This window comes from Lithobates pipiens, unplaced genomic scaffold, assembly GCF_037356315.1.
Source record: "Lithobates pipiens isolate NorthernLeopardFrog02 unplaced genomic scaffold, aLitPip1_a1.2 Scaffold_19, whole genome shotgun sequence".
Taxonomy (NCBI): Eukaryota; Metazoa; Chordata; class Amphibia; order Anura; family Ranidae; genus Lithobates; species Lithobates pipiens.
The window spans coordinates 397,577,953-397,596,211 of NW_027507764.1; the positions used below are offsets into that span (position 1 = coordinate 397,577,953).

The 18,259-nt window shown below is 39.1% G+C and overlaps 1 protein-coding gene across 2 annotated transcripts in view; it reads right to left on the reverse strand.

Annotated features, from left to right (window-relative positions):
* Positions 1-454: 454 nt before the first annotated feature.
* Positions 455-18,259, reverse strand: part of CDH7 (cadherin 7) — a 314,868-nt gene continuing 297,063 nt past the window's right edge. For both annotated transcript variants that reach the window (XM_077492388.1, XM_077492389.1), the window contains exons 11-12: positions 12,242-12,493; positions 455-4,762 (exon numbers count right to left, since the gene is read on the reverse strand). In XM_077492388.1, coding sequence (XP_077348514.1) covers positions 4,269-4,762; positions 12,242-12,493 — 746 coding nt within the window. In that variant the 3' untranslated portion in view covers positions 455-4,268. The remainder of the gene's footprint in view (positions 4,763-12,241; positions 12,494-18,259) is intronic.

Below are 18,259 nucleotides of genomic sequence, written 5' to 3' on the forward strand. Positions count from 1 at the left end.
ATTCAAAATGAACTGACTTATGAACAGACTTAGTCCATTCATGTGTGGCCATTAGTCCGTTAGTTCGGAAAGTCCGTCGGAACTCTGCCGAAAGTCTGTTGGGAAGACCGTCAGACCTAGTCTGCCGGAAAGACTGATCATGTGTACGTGGCATTACAGTAACCCGTTCCAACACTAGATGTCACCAGTCTTCCAGGTGTATTACTGTATTAGTGTCACTGGTCCCCAAAAAGTGTCGCTTAGTGTCTGATTTGTCCACTGCAATGTCTAAGTCCCACTAAAAATAGTTGATCGTCACCATTACTAGTAAAAAACAAAACAAAAAAAACATAAATCTATCCTATAGTTTGTAGATGCTATAACTTTTTAACTTATGTGCAAACCATTCAATATATGCTTAATGGGATTTTTTACCAAAAATATGTAGCAGAATACATATTGGTCTTGATACATGTTTTTACATTTTTTTTTTTTTATTGGGTATGTTTTATAGCAGATAGTAAACAATATTGTTTTTCTTTCAAGATGGTTGGTCTTTTTTTGTTTATAGCCCAAAAAAAACAAAAAACGCAGAGGTGATAAAATATCACCAAAAGAAAGGACATACATTGTAATGTGGTACAGTGTCTCACATCAGCGCAATTGTCAGTTAAAGTAGCTCAGTGCCATATTGAAAAAATGGTCTAATAGTGAAGGGGGGTAAAGCTTTCGGGGGTTAAGTGGTTAAAGTGGTTCTAAAGTTAGAAGGTTTTTTTATCTTAATGCATTCATGCATTAAAGTGGATGTAAACCCTCACATATACCCAGGGAAGTGAAAAGCGAGTTTTGGCTGTCCTGGTCTCTTTTTCCGCATTGGCTGAGACAACACCATTGGCTCCCACTGCTTTCAGTAAAAGTCAGTGAGCCACTGAGGAGAGAGAGGGGGCAGGGCCAAGCCACGGTTCCATGTCTGAATGGACACACAGAGCAGCGGCTCAGCTCAAGTGCCACCATAGCCAGCTGCTTTCTGTGGGGACACTCAGCAGGAGAGAGGGCCAGAAGTGCCAACGTGGGACCCGACAAGAAGAGGATCTGTGCTGCTCTGTGCAAAACCACTGCACATAGCAAGTAATTATAACATGCTTGTTATTTTTAAATAAAAAAAATAAATAGACTTCAGTATCATTTTAATTTCACAAATAGAACTGAAAATGTCAGAGGAGGGACTGGTGTTCCTCTTCCCTGGCTGTTCTGTTCAAAAAACAACAATGTAAATTATTTTTAAAAAAGGAGTGCAAAATGCAAACCTGCAGTGCAAAATACAGTAGCCTATAACTAAAATCAGATGACTTATAAGCCTGATGGTGATAAAGGATTGTTAAGCAGGATTTCCCCCTGTAAATTTTTTGAATAGACACTTAAAAAACCAAAGATCTCTACAATGGGGCAACAAGGTAAGTGCACTTAACACTGTACCTCCTTCAGATCACTTATATCTCACTCCACACACCTATTTGCTTGTCAGATAAATATGCATTGTGTGACATGTTACAGACCTATATGTGACTTCTTCATATTTAAAGGCTAGGTTCATCTTGAGGGTTTTCATCAGTGCCCTCACAATTCATTGAGAACTACAAGCCAACCATCTGCTGCAGTGGAAAATGGGACTTGTAGTTTAGATACCTGTGAATGAATGACACTACTGTGCCAGCGGAGCCCCACACAGACGCACTATATAAAAATGTGACAGCGACTGAGGGGAGAGGATCCCACCCTTTGTCACAAGGGGGTGGTAAAGGGGAGTTCTGCATGGTTACATGTTACATCCTAAATATTAGTGTAACATGTAACATGTTACTAAAGGTGAATGTATCCTTTAATCAATAATATTGTTGGTAACTGATTACAAATTAATTAGTTATGTTTAAAATAAAGAATTAAATCATACACAAGGCTGCTTGTATGTTTAGTTATAGTCTTGTCAGAAAAAAAAGTACAAGGAAAAACAGCCACCATTACCAAGTGAACTGCCAATGTAATTAATAGATCTACAGAGGTATCTAATGTTTTCCTGCTCCAAAATGCAACATAGAAATGTGTACAGATTGTTTTTATGTTTTACAACTAGAAAATCAAATAAATTCTGAAAATAAGCCTGTAAATGCTATCAATTACATAGTCAAGAAATGTAACTTTAAAATCAAATTGGAAATTAATATTACCACTCTTAAATCTGGAGTGTATTTAATAAGAGGCTATTAAAAACATACAAAGTGCAGTAACATGCAATGATCAAATTTCAAATCAATCAATTTAGTCTAATCACATCAATGAATGATGAATACTTATTGGTTGCTACATGTTACAGCACTATGCACGTTGCTCTTATTAAATAAACTAGCATTTTATGAAAAACTATTTATTGTGGCATGTTTAAAAATATGATATAGCTTAAGGGAATGAAGCTTGTGATTTGAAAGACCCTTAAAATATCCCTCTGTCTTACTGCAGCTCAAAATTTGTAGTCTAACCTTGTGGATTACAAACTGAAAGAATGTCCTTCTGTAATGGATCCTTAATTAGAGTACCTACTCTGGAACATTGTTTCCTAACCTCCAGTTTTGATACACCCATTAGCAGAATTTAGTACTGCACCAGCACTGATGAGTCATTCTGTGCCTCAATTAGTGAAATATCTACTTTAGCTGATTCAGGTTCAAAACTACATTCTATATTCTAAATTGATTAGGGTAAGGTTTGATGTTCACCATACATGGCCATATCTTTAAACTTGCTTGATATTGTGAATGTATATGATATAGGTCCATTGTTTCTTCGTTTATTTTGGTTTTTAATCTTTATAATCAATATAAATAAATGCATAAACACTGAGCTATCTGCTAATATGCAGTATATAGTCAGTCTATTTAGTCAGATTTTGTTTTTGTGGGCTCCCATAGGCTTAATCACCATATCACATGTAACACCTCTCTGCAAAAATTCCAGATTCTGTAATATTCTTGCTGTCTCGTCGCTGCACAATAGATAAAGAATGCACCAAGAAGTATAAGCCCTTGTACACGCGGTTGGAGATTCCGACAACCAAATCCATCGGAGTAATTCCGACGGATTAATTCCGGAAGAGGTCCAGAAGTGATGTTGCATACACATGGTCGGACTAAGTTGATGACGTTATTTCATTACAACGGGACTACGTTCAGGCTAGTAGCCAATAGCTTTGGTCTAGGAATTTGATCTGAGCATGCGTGGCACTTTGTCCGTCGGAGTAGGTTACACATGATCGGAGTATGTCCGATAGGAGCATTTTGTCGGAAAATTTTACCGGCAAGTTGGAAAACTTGGTCTGTCGGATATTCCGACAGAAACAGTCCGATGCAGACCACACACAGTCGGAATATCCGACAAAACGGTCCGATAGGAAACATTCCGTCGGAGTCTCCGACCATGTGTACAAGGCCTAAGACCCATCTTATAATGCCTTTGCAGCTTGAAACCCTATGAATAAGAAAGTGATTCAACCTGTACGCAGCTATCCACAACTAAAATAACAGACATGGGTTCACTGATTCTACAATGGGGAGCCTTAGCAGAAGCAGAAGAAGTGAAAGGTATTACAGGCTAAATAAGCCTGGCTATTTATCCATGTGCTTCACATCTGCTAAGATGTTGTAGTATATACAGTTGTTTAGTGGTATCCAATGTATTTTACCAGATAAGATAAATTATAAAGATTATTCACCATGTAATGTCCATATGGGTCATTTACATAATCACAGAGGCAATGTTGGATAAAGACTTGCAGTTTTCAGAAATTATATAATAGTAATGTTGTGACCATGGTCAACTTTTACGTAGTGCTGCTCCCTGTAAATGGTGAATCTTATGTGGTGCCCAACCCTTTCATGACATGCTGAACTGAAGTGAGTTCCACACAATGTCTGAAGAACCATGGTTAAGCCAAACAGGAAGCACAGATCTTAATATCTGTGTTTACACAGACCTAGTAATTACATTTCATCTTACTGTATTAGCACATAATACACAAAACTTAGCTACCAGAATATCCTCTTATATGCTTTCCTGCAGAGACAGCAATATCATCCAGATACCTGTCAATCAACAAACTGTTTTACTTAACAATTTTTTAACTCTTCAGTTTCTGGTCAGTGCAGTCTCTTGGGCAGGAGAAATAAAAACTTCCACAAAATCAAAATTCTATAATGTTACTGAGTCTTTTCAGTGCATTGGGCATATATATTCAAGTGCTAAGAATAAAGGCTGTCTTCAACAGTGCCGTACATGTCAGCAAGTCTTTTAAAACGAGGACCCCATTCGCTAAGGTAGTCATAATTATGTTCAGAGTTAGAACTCACTGACTCCAGCGAACTTAGAGATTCTGCAACTGACCCATTTCCTTCAAATGCATATGTCTGTAGGGAGTCATATGGAGGAGCACAAGGGTCCACATCAGCTTCCTTAAGTCTTTCCCAGATAAATTCCCTAAATATTAAGTTGTCTGGAACACTCCGGGTAGATGGACGGCTTAAGAATTGAATCTCTGGAGTCACATCCCTCCTGCTTTTGTTGTCTCGGATGATATTAAGATTCCTCAAAGTAGTCATGTCAAATGCCTCAGTATCTTCTTCACCGCCTCCTTCGTCATCATATCTAACAATGTTCTCTCTTACATCTCTCTCTTCATCAAAGATCAACGGTTCCTTTTTACGTCTTCTCATAGTGACAATAAGAAGAACAAGCACTGCATTAAAGAAAATAAATCAAGAGTTAACTCCAACTAATATATATAAGGCAAACAAATACTTTGTTGTGTTCTAAAATAGCTAATGTTTAATAGTGCCTTCTACATTTCCTCTTATCTGCCACTCCTCTGAGGATTAAGGTCAAATTCCTTAGGATGAGACACCCGTGCATGAACAATATTGCCAATGGGTGCTCCATCAAGCAGCAAAGCTACATGAGCCCAAGGTGACATTGAGGCTTCATGGAAAGACCTCAGGCAGAAAGGCAAAGTCTACCCATTCTAGTAGTGCAAGGGCACTAGGACAATTATATTATTGCACTGAAATTACTAAATGAAGGTGCTGATGAGCCAACAAAAACCCCTGTCACCCTGCCATAATTTATTCGTTTTTTCATATTTTATATTTAGTAAGCAACACACATTTAGAATATGAGAAAATGGGGTTTAATTTAAAATGTGATAGCATGCCCAGATAGCTATCATTTCTAGGTGAGATTTTCTGTGCTGCAGTATTGGTTAGGTTAATATGCGATTTCACATTTATTTTACACACTGTGAGATAAATGATTCTAATTTACAATACTTATCTCTTGTATCCTCCTTTGAAAGATTTTCTTTTCTATGTTTAAGCCTATGGGGAAAACTGTTAAAAGTCGGTCTCAGTCTCCATAGCAGAGTGAAGCACATTTTTTTTCCTGCAGCATCCCTTGACACATATAACAAGCAATAAATTGCTTGTCATGTAGTAGCTACCAGGCTTCCTCTAATGATCCATATATTAGTAGATGCCTTACAAATGTAAAATATTGCTAGATCAGCCTTAATGTTTGCTTGAAAAATAATGTAAACACTAGTTCACTTTTAAATTAAATAGAGGAGACAGTGGTTTCAGGCATATTAGCAAAACTTTCCAGAAATTATTTGAAGAAATTTGTGTGACCTTTTAAAATGGCATTTAAATGGTTTTATATTGACTAAACAAGCAGAGGCCGTATCAATTAAAATTAAAGGAAGGGCAATTTTCTCTATCTGGCCAATTATTATATTCCATGATAGTTAGTTACCATATACAACATGTATAATGTAACTAATAATAAAATAGAATTCATACATGAATATAATGTGTTTGATAGTGCACTGTATATCTTCAGGGGAAAATGCCATGTATGCAGATAAAAAAACTGCCAGACTTAATCAAAAATGTTTAAAGTTATGAAATTGATCTAAAAAGTTCAAAGCAGGCACTTAGGGGTGCCTGAATGTACCCCTCCTTATTTTTCTGAACTCCCTGCAAACGCTCAAATATGGAGCCCTTGCTATGCATATACTTCCGTTCCATTGACTAAGGTTTGAACTCTGGTATTTCAAGCTTATTATTGTTTTTTCTCTGTTGCTTACAAATGTATAGCACATTGAATGGAATAAACACAGTGGGGAGGGAGCTTTGAATTATGACATGGAAAATCATTGGGTTCTCAGAACTATAAAGAGTAAGTAAAATATTGTGTAGGAAGAGAAAGTTCCAGAATAAGGATATTTATTTAGCTCCACATTGTTTGCTATACTCATCTGTTCATTTACACTTATAAATTGGTGCTGCAATGCCATTGGCAAATTAAACTCTGAGTGCCCACTAGGCTACAGACAGGTGCATATCATCAGTATAGACAGGTTTTCCAAAAAAAAAAAAAAACACTCAACATTTCCCATTGGTATATTATCAATGACTCTACAAATCCAAACCCCCTAGGGTCAGCTTAGAATGAAGCCAGATAAAGTCCAGGGCATCCTTAAGTTCTGTAAAGAACTGTATAAATTCTATGTTTGTGATTCATTGAGTCCCAGGCCATTTTTTATACAGGTGGCAGCCATCTGTATAATTTATATCAGAAAACGCACACCTTTCCATTTCAAAATAAGATCTATCGTGAGATGTACACCAGTTATTCTTGTCAGCTTTTATTAACTAAAAAAAACTGAGCCAATTATCAGAAAAGAAAGAATTTTGACACTATCAATGGCTAGGTTCACAGGCAAAGCACATGTGAACTTGGTAGCAATGTACTTATTGCTTGAAGTTTGGCAGTTTCTGTAAGCATACCCTATCTTAGATTGCTAAAACCTTTACTTGTTTTTAGCTGTCTTTTACAGTAGATGCTGCCTACCAGCATATGATATTTTGACATGATCTTTTTTTACCTACAAGAACAGAAAAATAACAAGAATTTAAAAAAAATATACCCCTTTACAGAAGACTATACTGCTTTTGGTGAAGCAATTTTTAATATTTCAAATCAAAGGGGCTTTATAACAGTAGAAAATTTGTATGTTGTTTGTTGCTTCTAATTCTGGCTAGGCCCCTTAGGTCACTAACAAAGGGTATTGTATGGAAATAATATATCAGGAGAATGATGATTAGTATCTATCTCTGTCAATTCAATATTTTGGCACATACTGTGTGAATATTCTCAACTCCTTTAGAAAATTAGCTTTCTGTATTGTAAGGTCATTCCTATTTGTAGGGGGATAGCAGATCAGATCCCATCGTGAATCATACATGGACATACATGAACTCAACTCAAACTGAGTTTTCACAAATATGTGACAATGATGCTCTCAGCCTCATCTAACACATTTTTCAGTCTGCTGGATCACAATCTAAAAGCCAGAAAACTCAGAGCGATTGATACTGGTGTCCACTAATTATGCCGTTAAGCTATTATATATCCAGACAGCTGCCACCATATTTTTATCTGAACATAAACCATTCACAATATCCATGTCCATGTTATATCTATGTTAACAATTTTGTATTTTAAGAAATGTCTGTAATACACACTGTCATGGAAATTTAGAGCATAATAGAGATGCAAGATCGGATATCTGAACTGAGAACTGAGATCTGAACCCACAACTTCTGCTGCATCTGGCAGTGGTTCTTATTGCCGAATCACTTGAGATGGTGGATAGCTCCCTTTCTGATCCGCTTGACTTTATTTCCTTGTCTCCTGTTTCTGGTGAACATTGAACTCTTTGCTCCTCCCATTAAAGCGTAGTTCCACAGTGACAATTCAGGCGCTGCAGAGGAGGGGGAGACGAGCGGGGCTTTGTTCCCCCGCATCGCGGGACCCTGGGACAGGTAAGTGTCTGATTATTAAAAGTCAGTAGCTGCTGACCTTTAATTTTTTTTTTTTAGTCGGAACTCCGCTTTAACTTCCTGTTTTTAATCATGTCTCTGCGCTTCTTGTTTACCAGATTATTGTGCTCTGTCCAACTGATATCTTGCTCTTTTGCATACCTGCAGCTGTCCCTATCTCCCACTCTCTACCGACCTTTGGCTTGTTCCTCAACTACACTTTCAACCTGCAACTTGTTAATTACTGATAATGCTTCTGCTTGGTCCCTATCTGCTATATCTGCTGGATCCCAGCTTGCTCACCTCCTGGTGGATCGATCCTGTGGTCCGCGACATAGTAATAACATGCAGCAAAGTCCATCTCAACCATTAGGTGCTCTGGTGAATACCACTTAGTAGGTAGACTAGCACTTCAGATGAGCCCGCATCATCCACCAGGGTGACCTGCTTGTTTGCTTATCCTGCTGGTTGGTGGGAACCTCTCTACTTCTATAGCTACTGATCTTTGAGCCTGACACCTGACCATGACAAATACTCTCTAACAGGATAGGGATTATTTAAGTTCTGGCTTAGAGCAGTAGATACTGCTTTGACGATTTATAAACATCAGTTAATAAAAGACAAAGATAAACAGTGTCAACAAAATATTTACAGAAAAAAGACGGAATTCCAACAGATAGCAACAGAACAGAGACAATTACAATAGTAAAACAAAAATGAATTACAACAGTCTTGGGTTCTCTGGTTCTTGTAGAGGTCCAAGGTTTTGAGTCATTGGGCTCAAGAGAAAAAACTCTAAGCAAATGTACTTTGTTTTGATGGTAAAAGAGAGTTCCAGGCTTACGATGCAGCAGCTTTTTGTGGACCTTCTACAAGGGATTGTTGATGCCTCCCCCTCACCCAATCACCAGGATTAAGGGATGGAAGATAGAAGTGCAGAAAAAATGTATAATACTCCAACAGACCCTCCAAAAATGTCAAATTCATAATCATATTTTACATTGAGGCAACCGACACATTAAACAGAATTAAGTTCTGATTCAGTTTATGTCTAGATTCCTCAGAAATAGTAATGTATCCCATCTGCCTATTGCATCTCACAATCAAATTGAGCGTAATTTCGACTCAAACGTCGGGTGTTCATTTGTTGGCAAACAAACCAAACATATGGGGCATTCATGGTAAATTTGAGTGCTGTGGAGTGACCCATAATGCACCGTGAGATTGCAGTGCATTGATGGCTGCTGATTGGCCAAAGCATGCACCTGACCTGCATGCTTGGTCCATTCACAGAGCGATCTGCTGAGAGAGCCATGATTGGCCAAAGGCAGAGTGTCTTTGGCCAAACATGGCTCAGGGGGTCCATGCCCCACATTATATAAGTTTGCTTACGTGATGGCTGTATATAGTGTGATACGTGGATGTGATACGTGGAGGAGATTGAGAGAACTTGTTCTAGATTAGACAGTTTAGTTAGTGGCGTGCAGGCAGTTTAGTATATATATATATATATATATATATATATATATATATATATATATATATATATATATATATATATATATATATATATATCTATCTATCTATCTATCTATCTATCTATATATATATATATATATATATATTGTGCATTCAGTGTACACCATATATACAGTGCAGGCAGTCTAGGCATTGGGTCCCCCGAAATCCATTCCGTGCCCTTTGGGTCTGGCATAGATTTTAAGGGAAACTCCACACTAAAATGTAAAGAAAAAAAATTGGTGTGAGGCCCCCCAAAATCTATACCAGGCCCTTATCCAAGCAAACAGCCTGGCAGGCCAGGAAAGGGGGGGATGGGAGAGTGCCCCCCTCCTGAACCATACCAGGCCGCTTGCCCTCAACATGTGGAGGATGCTTTGGGGGCCTCTCAAAGCACCCTTACCCATGTTTATGGGGACAAGAGCCTCTTCCCGACACCCCTGGCCATTGATTAGCGGGGTCTGCGGGTGGCGGGCTTATTGGAATCTGGAAGCCCACTTTAACAAGGGGGCCCCCAGATCCTGCCTCCCCTATGTGAATGGGTATTAGGTACATTGAACCCCCTACCCATTCACCAAAAAAGTGTCAAAAAGTAAAAACCACAACAGACACAAACACAATTCCTTTATTAAAAAAGAAAAAAAGTGTCCCGTGATGTCCATCCATTTTCAATCACTCCGCCAAATGGACCCAAAAAAATTGAAAAAAAAAGCTCCGCCTCGATGGGAGGCCTCCCGGCCACTGCTGTCTCTTGGCTATGACAGCTGTTATATAGACAAGGGCGGGGCCACCCAGTGATGTAACCGAGCAACCCTGCTCCTTCTGCTGTCATGTGACATCATGTGACATCAGAGGGGGCGGGGTCAGCGGGTGGCCCCACCCTTGCCTGTATAACAACGGTCAAAGCCAAAAGACCGCAGTCGGGGGCCTCCCATGGAGGCAGAATTTTTGGGTTTTTTTTTCTATTTTTTGAGTCCATCGGACGCAGTGCTTAAGATTGATGCACACTTTTTTTTTAATAAAGGAATTGTCAAAAACTGTCTGTTGTGGTTTTTACTTTTTGACACTTTTTTGGTGAATGGGTAGGGGTGCAATGTACCCGATACCCATTCACATATGGAGGGGATGGGAATCAAGGGGCTCCCTTGTTAAAGGGAGCTTCCTGATTCCCATAAGCCCCATACCCGTAGACCCCAACAAACAATGGCATGGGTTGTCGGGAAGAGGCTCTTGTACCCATCAACATGGGGACAAGGTGTTTTGAGCTGGATCCCAAAGCACTTTCTCCATGTTGAGGGCATGTGGCCTGAGATGGATCAGGAGGGGGGCACTCTCTCGCCTCCCCCATCCTGTCCTCCAGGCTGCATGCTCGGATAAGGGTCTGGTATGGATTTTGGGAGGACCCCATGCCAATTTTTTTTCATTTTGGTGTGGAGTTCCCCTTAAAATACATACCAGACCTGAAGGAGCTGGTATTGACTGGGGGGACCCATTCTTATTTTTTCATTGATTTTTGATTTGATCTAAATTGCCAGGAGCCGGCAATACATTACAGCTGTGAGCAAATTAAAATTACATTTTTTCCTTTAGAATTTTCATTTTTCTGCGGCACTGTTCTACACATAATGCAGATGCACCACTTTACAGGCAGACTAAGGGGACCCCCTAGGCACGATATTTAAAGGAATATTTCATTTTTATTGTTTTACTTTAAGCACTATTAAAATCATTGCTTCTGAAAAAACGTTTTAGCTCCCCCCTAGGGCAGTACCTGGGTACCCATACACTTTTTATGGCAATAACTTGCATATAAGCCTTTAAAATTAGCACTTTTGATTCTTCATGTTTGTTTCCCATAGACTTTAATAGGATTCGCATGTTCGCTCAAACTTTTTGCCTATTCGCATGTTTTGGTGAGAATAAACTGGGGGGTGTTCGGCCCATCCCTACTCATAATATAAGCATGTTTAGTCTTAAAATAAATGTTATGTTCTCACACAGTCTTATATATGTGTTTTAGGAAATGATTCAATTATATTCAGAGAAATGAAAATGGTAAAAAGTTTAACTGCAGATGTGTATTATCTAACAGACAAGCTTGAGTGGAGGGACATCTTATTACATTGATTTTATGGACCCCAATTAGTCATTAATATCACATCTCTTGACAAGTCTCAAGTTATCAGGGTCCTCCTTATGATAGCCATCGGCAGTTTATCAATGTTCTTTGAGGCTGTGCAGACTGCTAACAAGTGTAAGGAGCTGCAAATACCTTGCTTAATAGTGATCTTGCTTATGGCTCATAATATCAGTTTACTAATCACTTAAGAATGTGTTCATGTCTGTGACGATTCATTCCTGGGGTCATAGATCCTTTATTTTGGGAAAAGGACACTACTGGCTATGTGGATGTGGTCTGCTCTGTGTTTTTTTTTCTTTTTTTTCTAAAAACTGTCACTGCTTGCTTGTGAATTTTAAAACAAGGCCGCTCTGTATTTGCCCACACAGTTTTAGGACACTCAGACATGAATATTATTACACTAACTTAGCTCTATAACAGATTTGTAAGATACCGTTTGATGCAAAAGCCTAAACTTATAGGTTGCTTAGAAATAATATTAATGACTGCCTAACAATGACTGCATACATGGGTCAATGTCAACATTTCCATTCCTTTCATTCAATATTCCCACAGATACTGAATGGTTGGGGTAGTAATTTTTAGACTACTCATGAGGTTTTGTATGGTTCATGGGCAACATATACCTTGACTAATAATAATGCTTTGTTTTAGTAATATTATATGAATTCAGTTATCTTACCTAAGAGTGTCAGAACACAAGCTAATATTGCAACCAGAGCTCCAGTACTCAATCCAGCAGGTAAAGTATAAGCTTCAGCATTACAGGTTTGTGCTATTCCATCCACATCACAGTCACAGACTCGTATAGTAAGTGTATTGGTGCTGCTAAGTGATGGAGATCCACTATCCACGATGACAACTGGTAAATAAAATACAGACTGTTCTTGCCTCCGAAATCCATTTCTCTTTGTTATAACTGAAGCTGTATTATCTGTAGAAAATTGATTTTAATAATATCACATTAGCAGTAAATATCTGGGAAGAAAATTAAGCTTAGAATTTCAGTGAATAATGAATTAAAAAAATGTAGGGAATATGTTAGCTGATCTATCCTTCTGAAAATGTTCCTGACTGTCATACATTCAGAAGTTTTTAAATCACCGACTGTTGGGAGTCGTGACCTGAATGCTAGTTCACACCAGATGCAGTCCAGCGTGTTTTTTTCCACATGAAACATGCATGTACAGTGTTTGACATGTATTCCAATGGCCCTAGTTCACGCCGGTGCCATCAGTTCCAGTCAGTTTTTGGTCTAGAAAAAAAAGTAGAATATGTTGCATTTTTTCTGTGCAGAATTGTACTGGAGCATAGCAAAAATCATCAAACGTGTGTCATAACTACATGTGGTGTGAACTGTAAGCAAAAACACACCCGGAAGGCATCCAGGGTGCATTTCTGTGATGTGAACTGGCCCTTACTCTGGTTTTGTTAATCTGCCTGTTCATTCCATGTTAGTCTCCGTGTACTGCAGCCAGGCAACCAGAATTGTCAGTGCACAAGAAATCACTGGGGGAGATTTATTAAAACTGGGGCACACAGAATCTGGCGCAGCTGTGCAAAGTAACCAATCAGTCTGGAGGCCCCTTTCCAACTGAGGCATTTTTCTAAAAATAGCGCCTGTATAGCGCCTGAAAAAAGAGGCTCCTTTCACTCTGGTGTGGATGCCTGAAGGCTTTCACACTGGAGCGGTTGCGCTGGCAGGATGGTAAAAAAGTCCTGCTAGCCGCATTTTTGGAGCAGTGAAGGAGAGGTGTATTCACCGCTCCTAAACCACTCCTACCCATTGAAATCAACCACCAGTTAAGCAGTTTTAACCCTTTTCAGCCGCTAGCGAGGGGGTAAAACAGCCCAGCTAGCATCCGAATACCACTGCTAAAGCGACGGTAAAGTGGCGCTAAAAATAGCGCCGCTTTACCGCCGACGCCCGCACCGCCCCAGTGTGAAAGGGGCCTTATTGTCAATTTGAACTGAAGCTGAAGTTAGAAGCTGATTGGTTACTATGCACAACTGTAACAGATTCTGTGTGCACCAGTAAATATCCCCCCACTAAGTTATTGGCACAATTTAAGCCCTGATTAGTTAACAAACTAGAGAACACTAAAGATATGCAAGTACAATACACGATCTACGTGATTTGCACAAAAGTGGTTTAAAGGCACAAGGTTTTTTTGTTTTTTTTACCTTCTGTGTGCAGCAGTCTAACCAGTCCCCCAATACTTACCTGAGCCCCATCTCAATCCAGCAATGCGCACGAGAATCTCAGCTCTTTGGGAATTTTGCCTCCTCATTGGCTGAGACAGCAGTGAAAGCCATTGGCTCCCGCCGCTTTCAATCACAGCTAGTAAGCAAATGAGAAGAGAGAGGGGGTGGGACCAAGCCCCAGCTCCATGTCTGAATGGACATGCAGAGCATCGTCTCGGAAGCAGGCCTGTTTAGTTGCCCCCACAGTTAACTGTTTGCTCTGGGGGCACTTGGCAGATGGGAGGGGTCAAGAGTGGTGGATGGGAATTGGGGCTTCTCTGCGCACATCCATTGCACAAAGCAGGTAAGTCTAACATGTTTTTTTATAAAAAAACTTGACTTTAGTATCACTTGAAGCTTAAACCTGCTGCCATTCATAGACTCATGGTAATCTATGCTCCTTCTCATGGTTCTTTTAGGATGAATTAATACACAATCTTTCTATTTGATGATGATATCATTATAAAACCTTTGTTAAGGGTATGAAACTTGCCAGTTAATTCTACAGTCTGGGACATTTTGTTGATTTCTGATATTTTAATAACAAATCCATAGAACATCCCAGACAGTCTGATCTGCTGCTTATGTGATGTGCCATGACAGCAATGACTTCTGGCTAAGCCCTGTGTCAGCCACAGTCTAATTAAATAGGCAAGCCTGCAATACAGTTTATATACAGTGCCTTGAAAAAGTATTCATATCCCTTGACATTTTCCACATTTTGTCATGTTACAAACAAAACTAAATAATAAATGTTTTTTTTATTGGGATTTTATGTGATAGATCAACACAAAGTGGCACATAATTGTGAAGTGAAAGAAAAATGATAAATGGTTTTCAACATTTTTTACAAATAAATATCCAAAAAGTGTGATGCGTCTTTGTTTTCAGCTCCCCTGAGTCAATACTTTGTAAAACCACCTATAGCAGCAATTGCAGCTGCAAGTATTTTTGGGTATGTCTCCACCAGTTTTTCACATCTAGAGAGTGACATTTTTTCCCCTTCTTCTTTGTAAAATAACTCAAGCTCTATCAGATTGGATGAAGAGCATCTGTGAACAGCAATTGTCAAGTCTTGCCACAGATTCACAATTGGATTTAGGTCTGGACTTTGACTGGGCCATTCTAACACATAAATATGCTGTGATGGAAACTATTCCAGTGTAGCTCTGGCTGTATGTTTAGGGTCGTTGCCCTGCTGGAAGGTAAACCTCCTTCCCAATCTCAAGTCTTTTGACTCTAATGATTGACTCTAATCAGACTCTAATGCTGCAGACTTTCCGGCAGACTAGGTCCGACGGTTTTCCCAACTGACTTTCGGCGGAATTGCCACGGACTTTGAGAATCGGGAAAACAGTTAATCTGGACCAAATACGACGCAAAGAAAAGCTATTGGCTACTGGCTATTGGACTTCCTTGTTTAGTCCCGTTTACGTCATCACATTCAAAATGAATGGACTTTTTAGTCCTTTCGTGTGTCGCCAAGTCCTTACTTGGCCACACACGAAAGGACTAAAAAGTCCATTGATTTTGAATGTGATGACGTAAATGGGACTAAACAAGAAAGTTCAATAGCCAGTAGCCAATAGCTTTTCTTTGCGTCGTATTTGGCCCAGATGAACTGTTTTCCCGATTTTAGTCTGTCGGAATTGAGCACGTTGGATAAATTTGAAACATGTTCTATTTCTAGGTCTGTTGGATGTTTTTTTTTTTTAAATGATCGGACTAGCCCACACACGATTGGATTGTCCGACGGACTAATCCCTTTGGACCTAGTCGGCCGGAAAGCCTGGTCGTGTGTACGTGGCATAACAAGTTTTAGTCTAAGATTGCCCTGTATTTGGCTCCATCCATCTTCTCATCAACTCTGACCAGCTTCCCTGTCCCCGCTGAAGAAAAGCATCCCTAAAACACAATGCTGCCACAACCATGTTTCACATTGGGGATGGTGTTTTCAGAGTGATGTGCAGTGTTAGTTTTCTGCCACACATAGCGTTTTGCTTTTAGGGCAAAAAGTTAAATTGTGGTCTCATCTGACCAGAGCACCTTCTTCCATATGTTTGCTGTGTTAACTGCATGGCTTCTTGCAAACTGCCAACAGGACTTCTTCTGTGGACAGATTTTCCCACCTGAGCTGTGGATCTCTGCAGCTCCTCCAGAGTTACCATGAGCCTCTTGGCTGCTTCTCTGATGAATTCTCTCCTAGCTTGACCTGTCAGTTTAGGTAGGCGGCCATGTTTTGGTAGGTTTGCAGTTGTTCCATACTCTTTCTATTTTTGGATAATCGATTGAACAGTGCTCCGTGAGATGTTAAAAGCTTGGGATATATTTTTAGATCCTAACCATGCTTTAAACTTATCCGCAACTTTATCCTTGACCCATCTGGTGTGTTCCTTGGGCTTCAAGATGCTGTTTGTTTACTAAGGTTCTTTAACCCACCTCTGAGTGCTTCACAGAACAGCTGTATTTATACTGAGATTAAATTACACACAGGTGGACTCTATTTTCTAATTAGGTGACTTTTGAAGGCAATTGGTTCCACTAGATTTTAGTTAGGAGTATCAGAGTAAAGGGGGCTTAATACAAATGCACGCCACACTTCTCACATATTTATTTGTAAAAAAATGTTGAAAACCGTCTATCATTTTTCTTCCAATTCACAATTATGTGCCACTTTGTGTTGGTCTATCACATAAAATACCAATAAAATACATTTACGTTTTTGGTTGTAACATGAATGTAACATGACAAAATGTAGAAAATGTCAAGGGGTATGAATACTTTTTCAAGGCACGGTATATATATATATATATATATATACACACACACACACATATTTCATTTTTAGGCATTAGAGTTGCTGTCAAAATCTAGAAATGATACAAAGTCAAGCAAATGTCACACTACTGATCTTCAATCAACAGCTATAGTGAGGAGGGACAGGCAATTTAGCATTACTTTTGATTTCTCACTTTTTGTCAGCAATGTATTACCCTTTGGCAATGCCAGAATTAATCAAACCGTCTACAGTACAAGAAGAAGAAATATGTACTCATGTCTTATGAAAACTGCAAATCAAATCCAGATATCTATGTAAATGTTGTGCTTTTTTTGATAAAAAAAAAAGATAAACGGATTCTCCATTTGTTAAAAAACTCATCAAATTACATATGCATGTACACACACAATAGAAAGAGTGTAATAAGGTAGCCACAAATACTCAAAATGTGTTTGTTTTCAATATTAAAGAAGACCACGGGGCACACAAATATTATACAGTGCTGAAGAAAAGGAAAAATAAATTGCACTGACAAGCAGGAAAGAGTGATGACTTTTTTCAAAATGATGTCCTTGAAGATGTAATATACTACAGTTGATCTGTGGTTGCACTGAAAACAGTTACCATGACATTTCTTTATTATATGGCCGAGCAAGCCGCTGTTTGTAGAGGAAAAAAAGACTGAGCTGGAGAGGTTAGCAAAGCAGCATGAAGAACACTAAAAGAAATGGTATTGTACTTTTTGATTGAATAATTCTAGGCTGTCATAGTTATTTTGTGTCTTGAAAAGTTTTCCATGCAACTGAGCCCAAAGTGTGTCCTTGTGTGTCATTATAATGAAGTTTTTACTGGAGCAATGTAAATAATGATAACATGTGCACCTATTAATGCATACCTCTCAAGCTCTTTCTTAATACTAATGCCATTATGTGAGATGCTTGTATATACCAAACAAATGACTGCACCAATAACCTCCAGATTAGCCGTTGAATGCTTTTTTGTTGCCCAAATGAAAGCTCTTTGGTTTGTCTAGCTTTTTTTCTTTCATAAAAAGGAAATGTGCATATGTTTTATTTAAATAACATAAAATATATTTCCAGAATTAATTGCTTTTTCAAAGAATGAACAAAACACCATCTGATGCAGTCCAGCTTGTAATGTCCATGTGAACACTGATTGTTAAGTGTAATTCTGGGCAGCCTGATAATTTAAAAAAAGAATGCAACTGATAAAGAAAAACTGCTACCTTCAGCTATTCTAGACTTTACCTAACACTGTTCTTCACCCTTCCTCCATTTTTTTTTACCCCTGCCTAAAAGGTTGTGGTCTCTGCACAGTTCAGATACTCACCCACCCAGTGGATCCTGCCCTGTTCCTGCTGAGGTCCCCTTCATTTCCTCCACTGATTGGGTCCTGCACCACCGTATTTGTTGTTATTTGTTGTTGTCTTATTGAGAGACTGTTGGCTGTTCCGGGTTCAGTCAGCGGGCCACTCAATGATGTGGTGCTAGGCCCACTCTTCCTCCTTTTTGAATTGAGGGACATGCATATCCCTGGAGGCACAAAGAGCATAGTACACATCATTTGCCTAGTTGAATGACATGCAGGGGAGGCAGAACCGAACCTTTAAATTCAAAAACGTAAACAAAACAAACAGCAAAGAAAAAAAAATCTTTG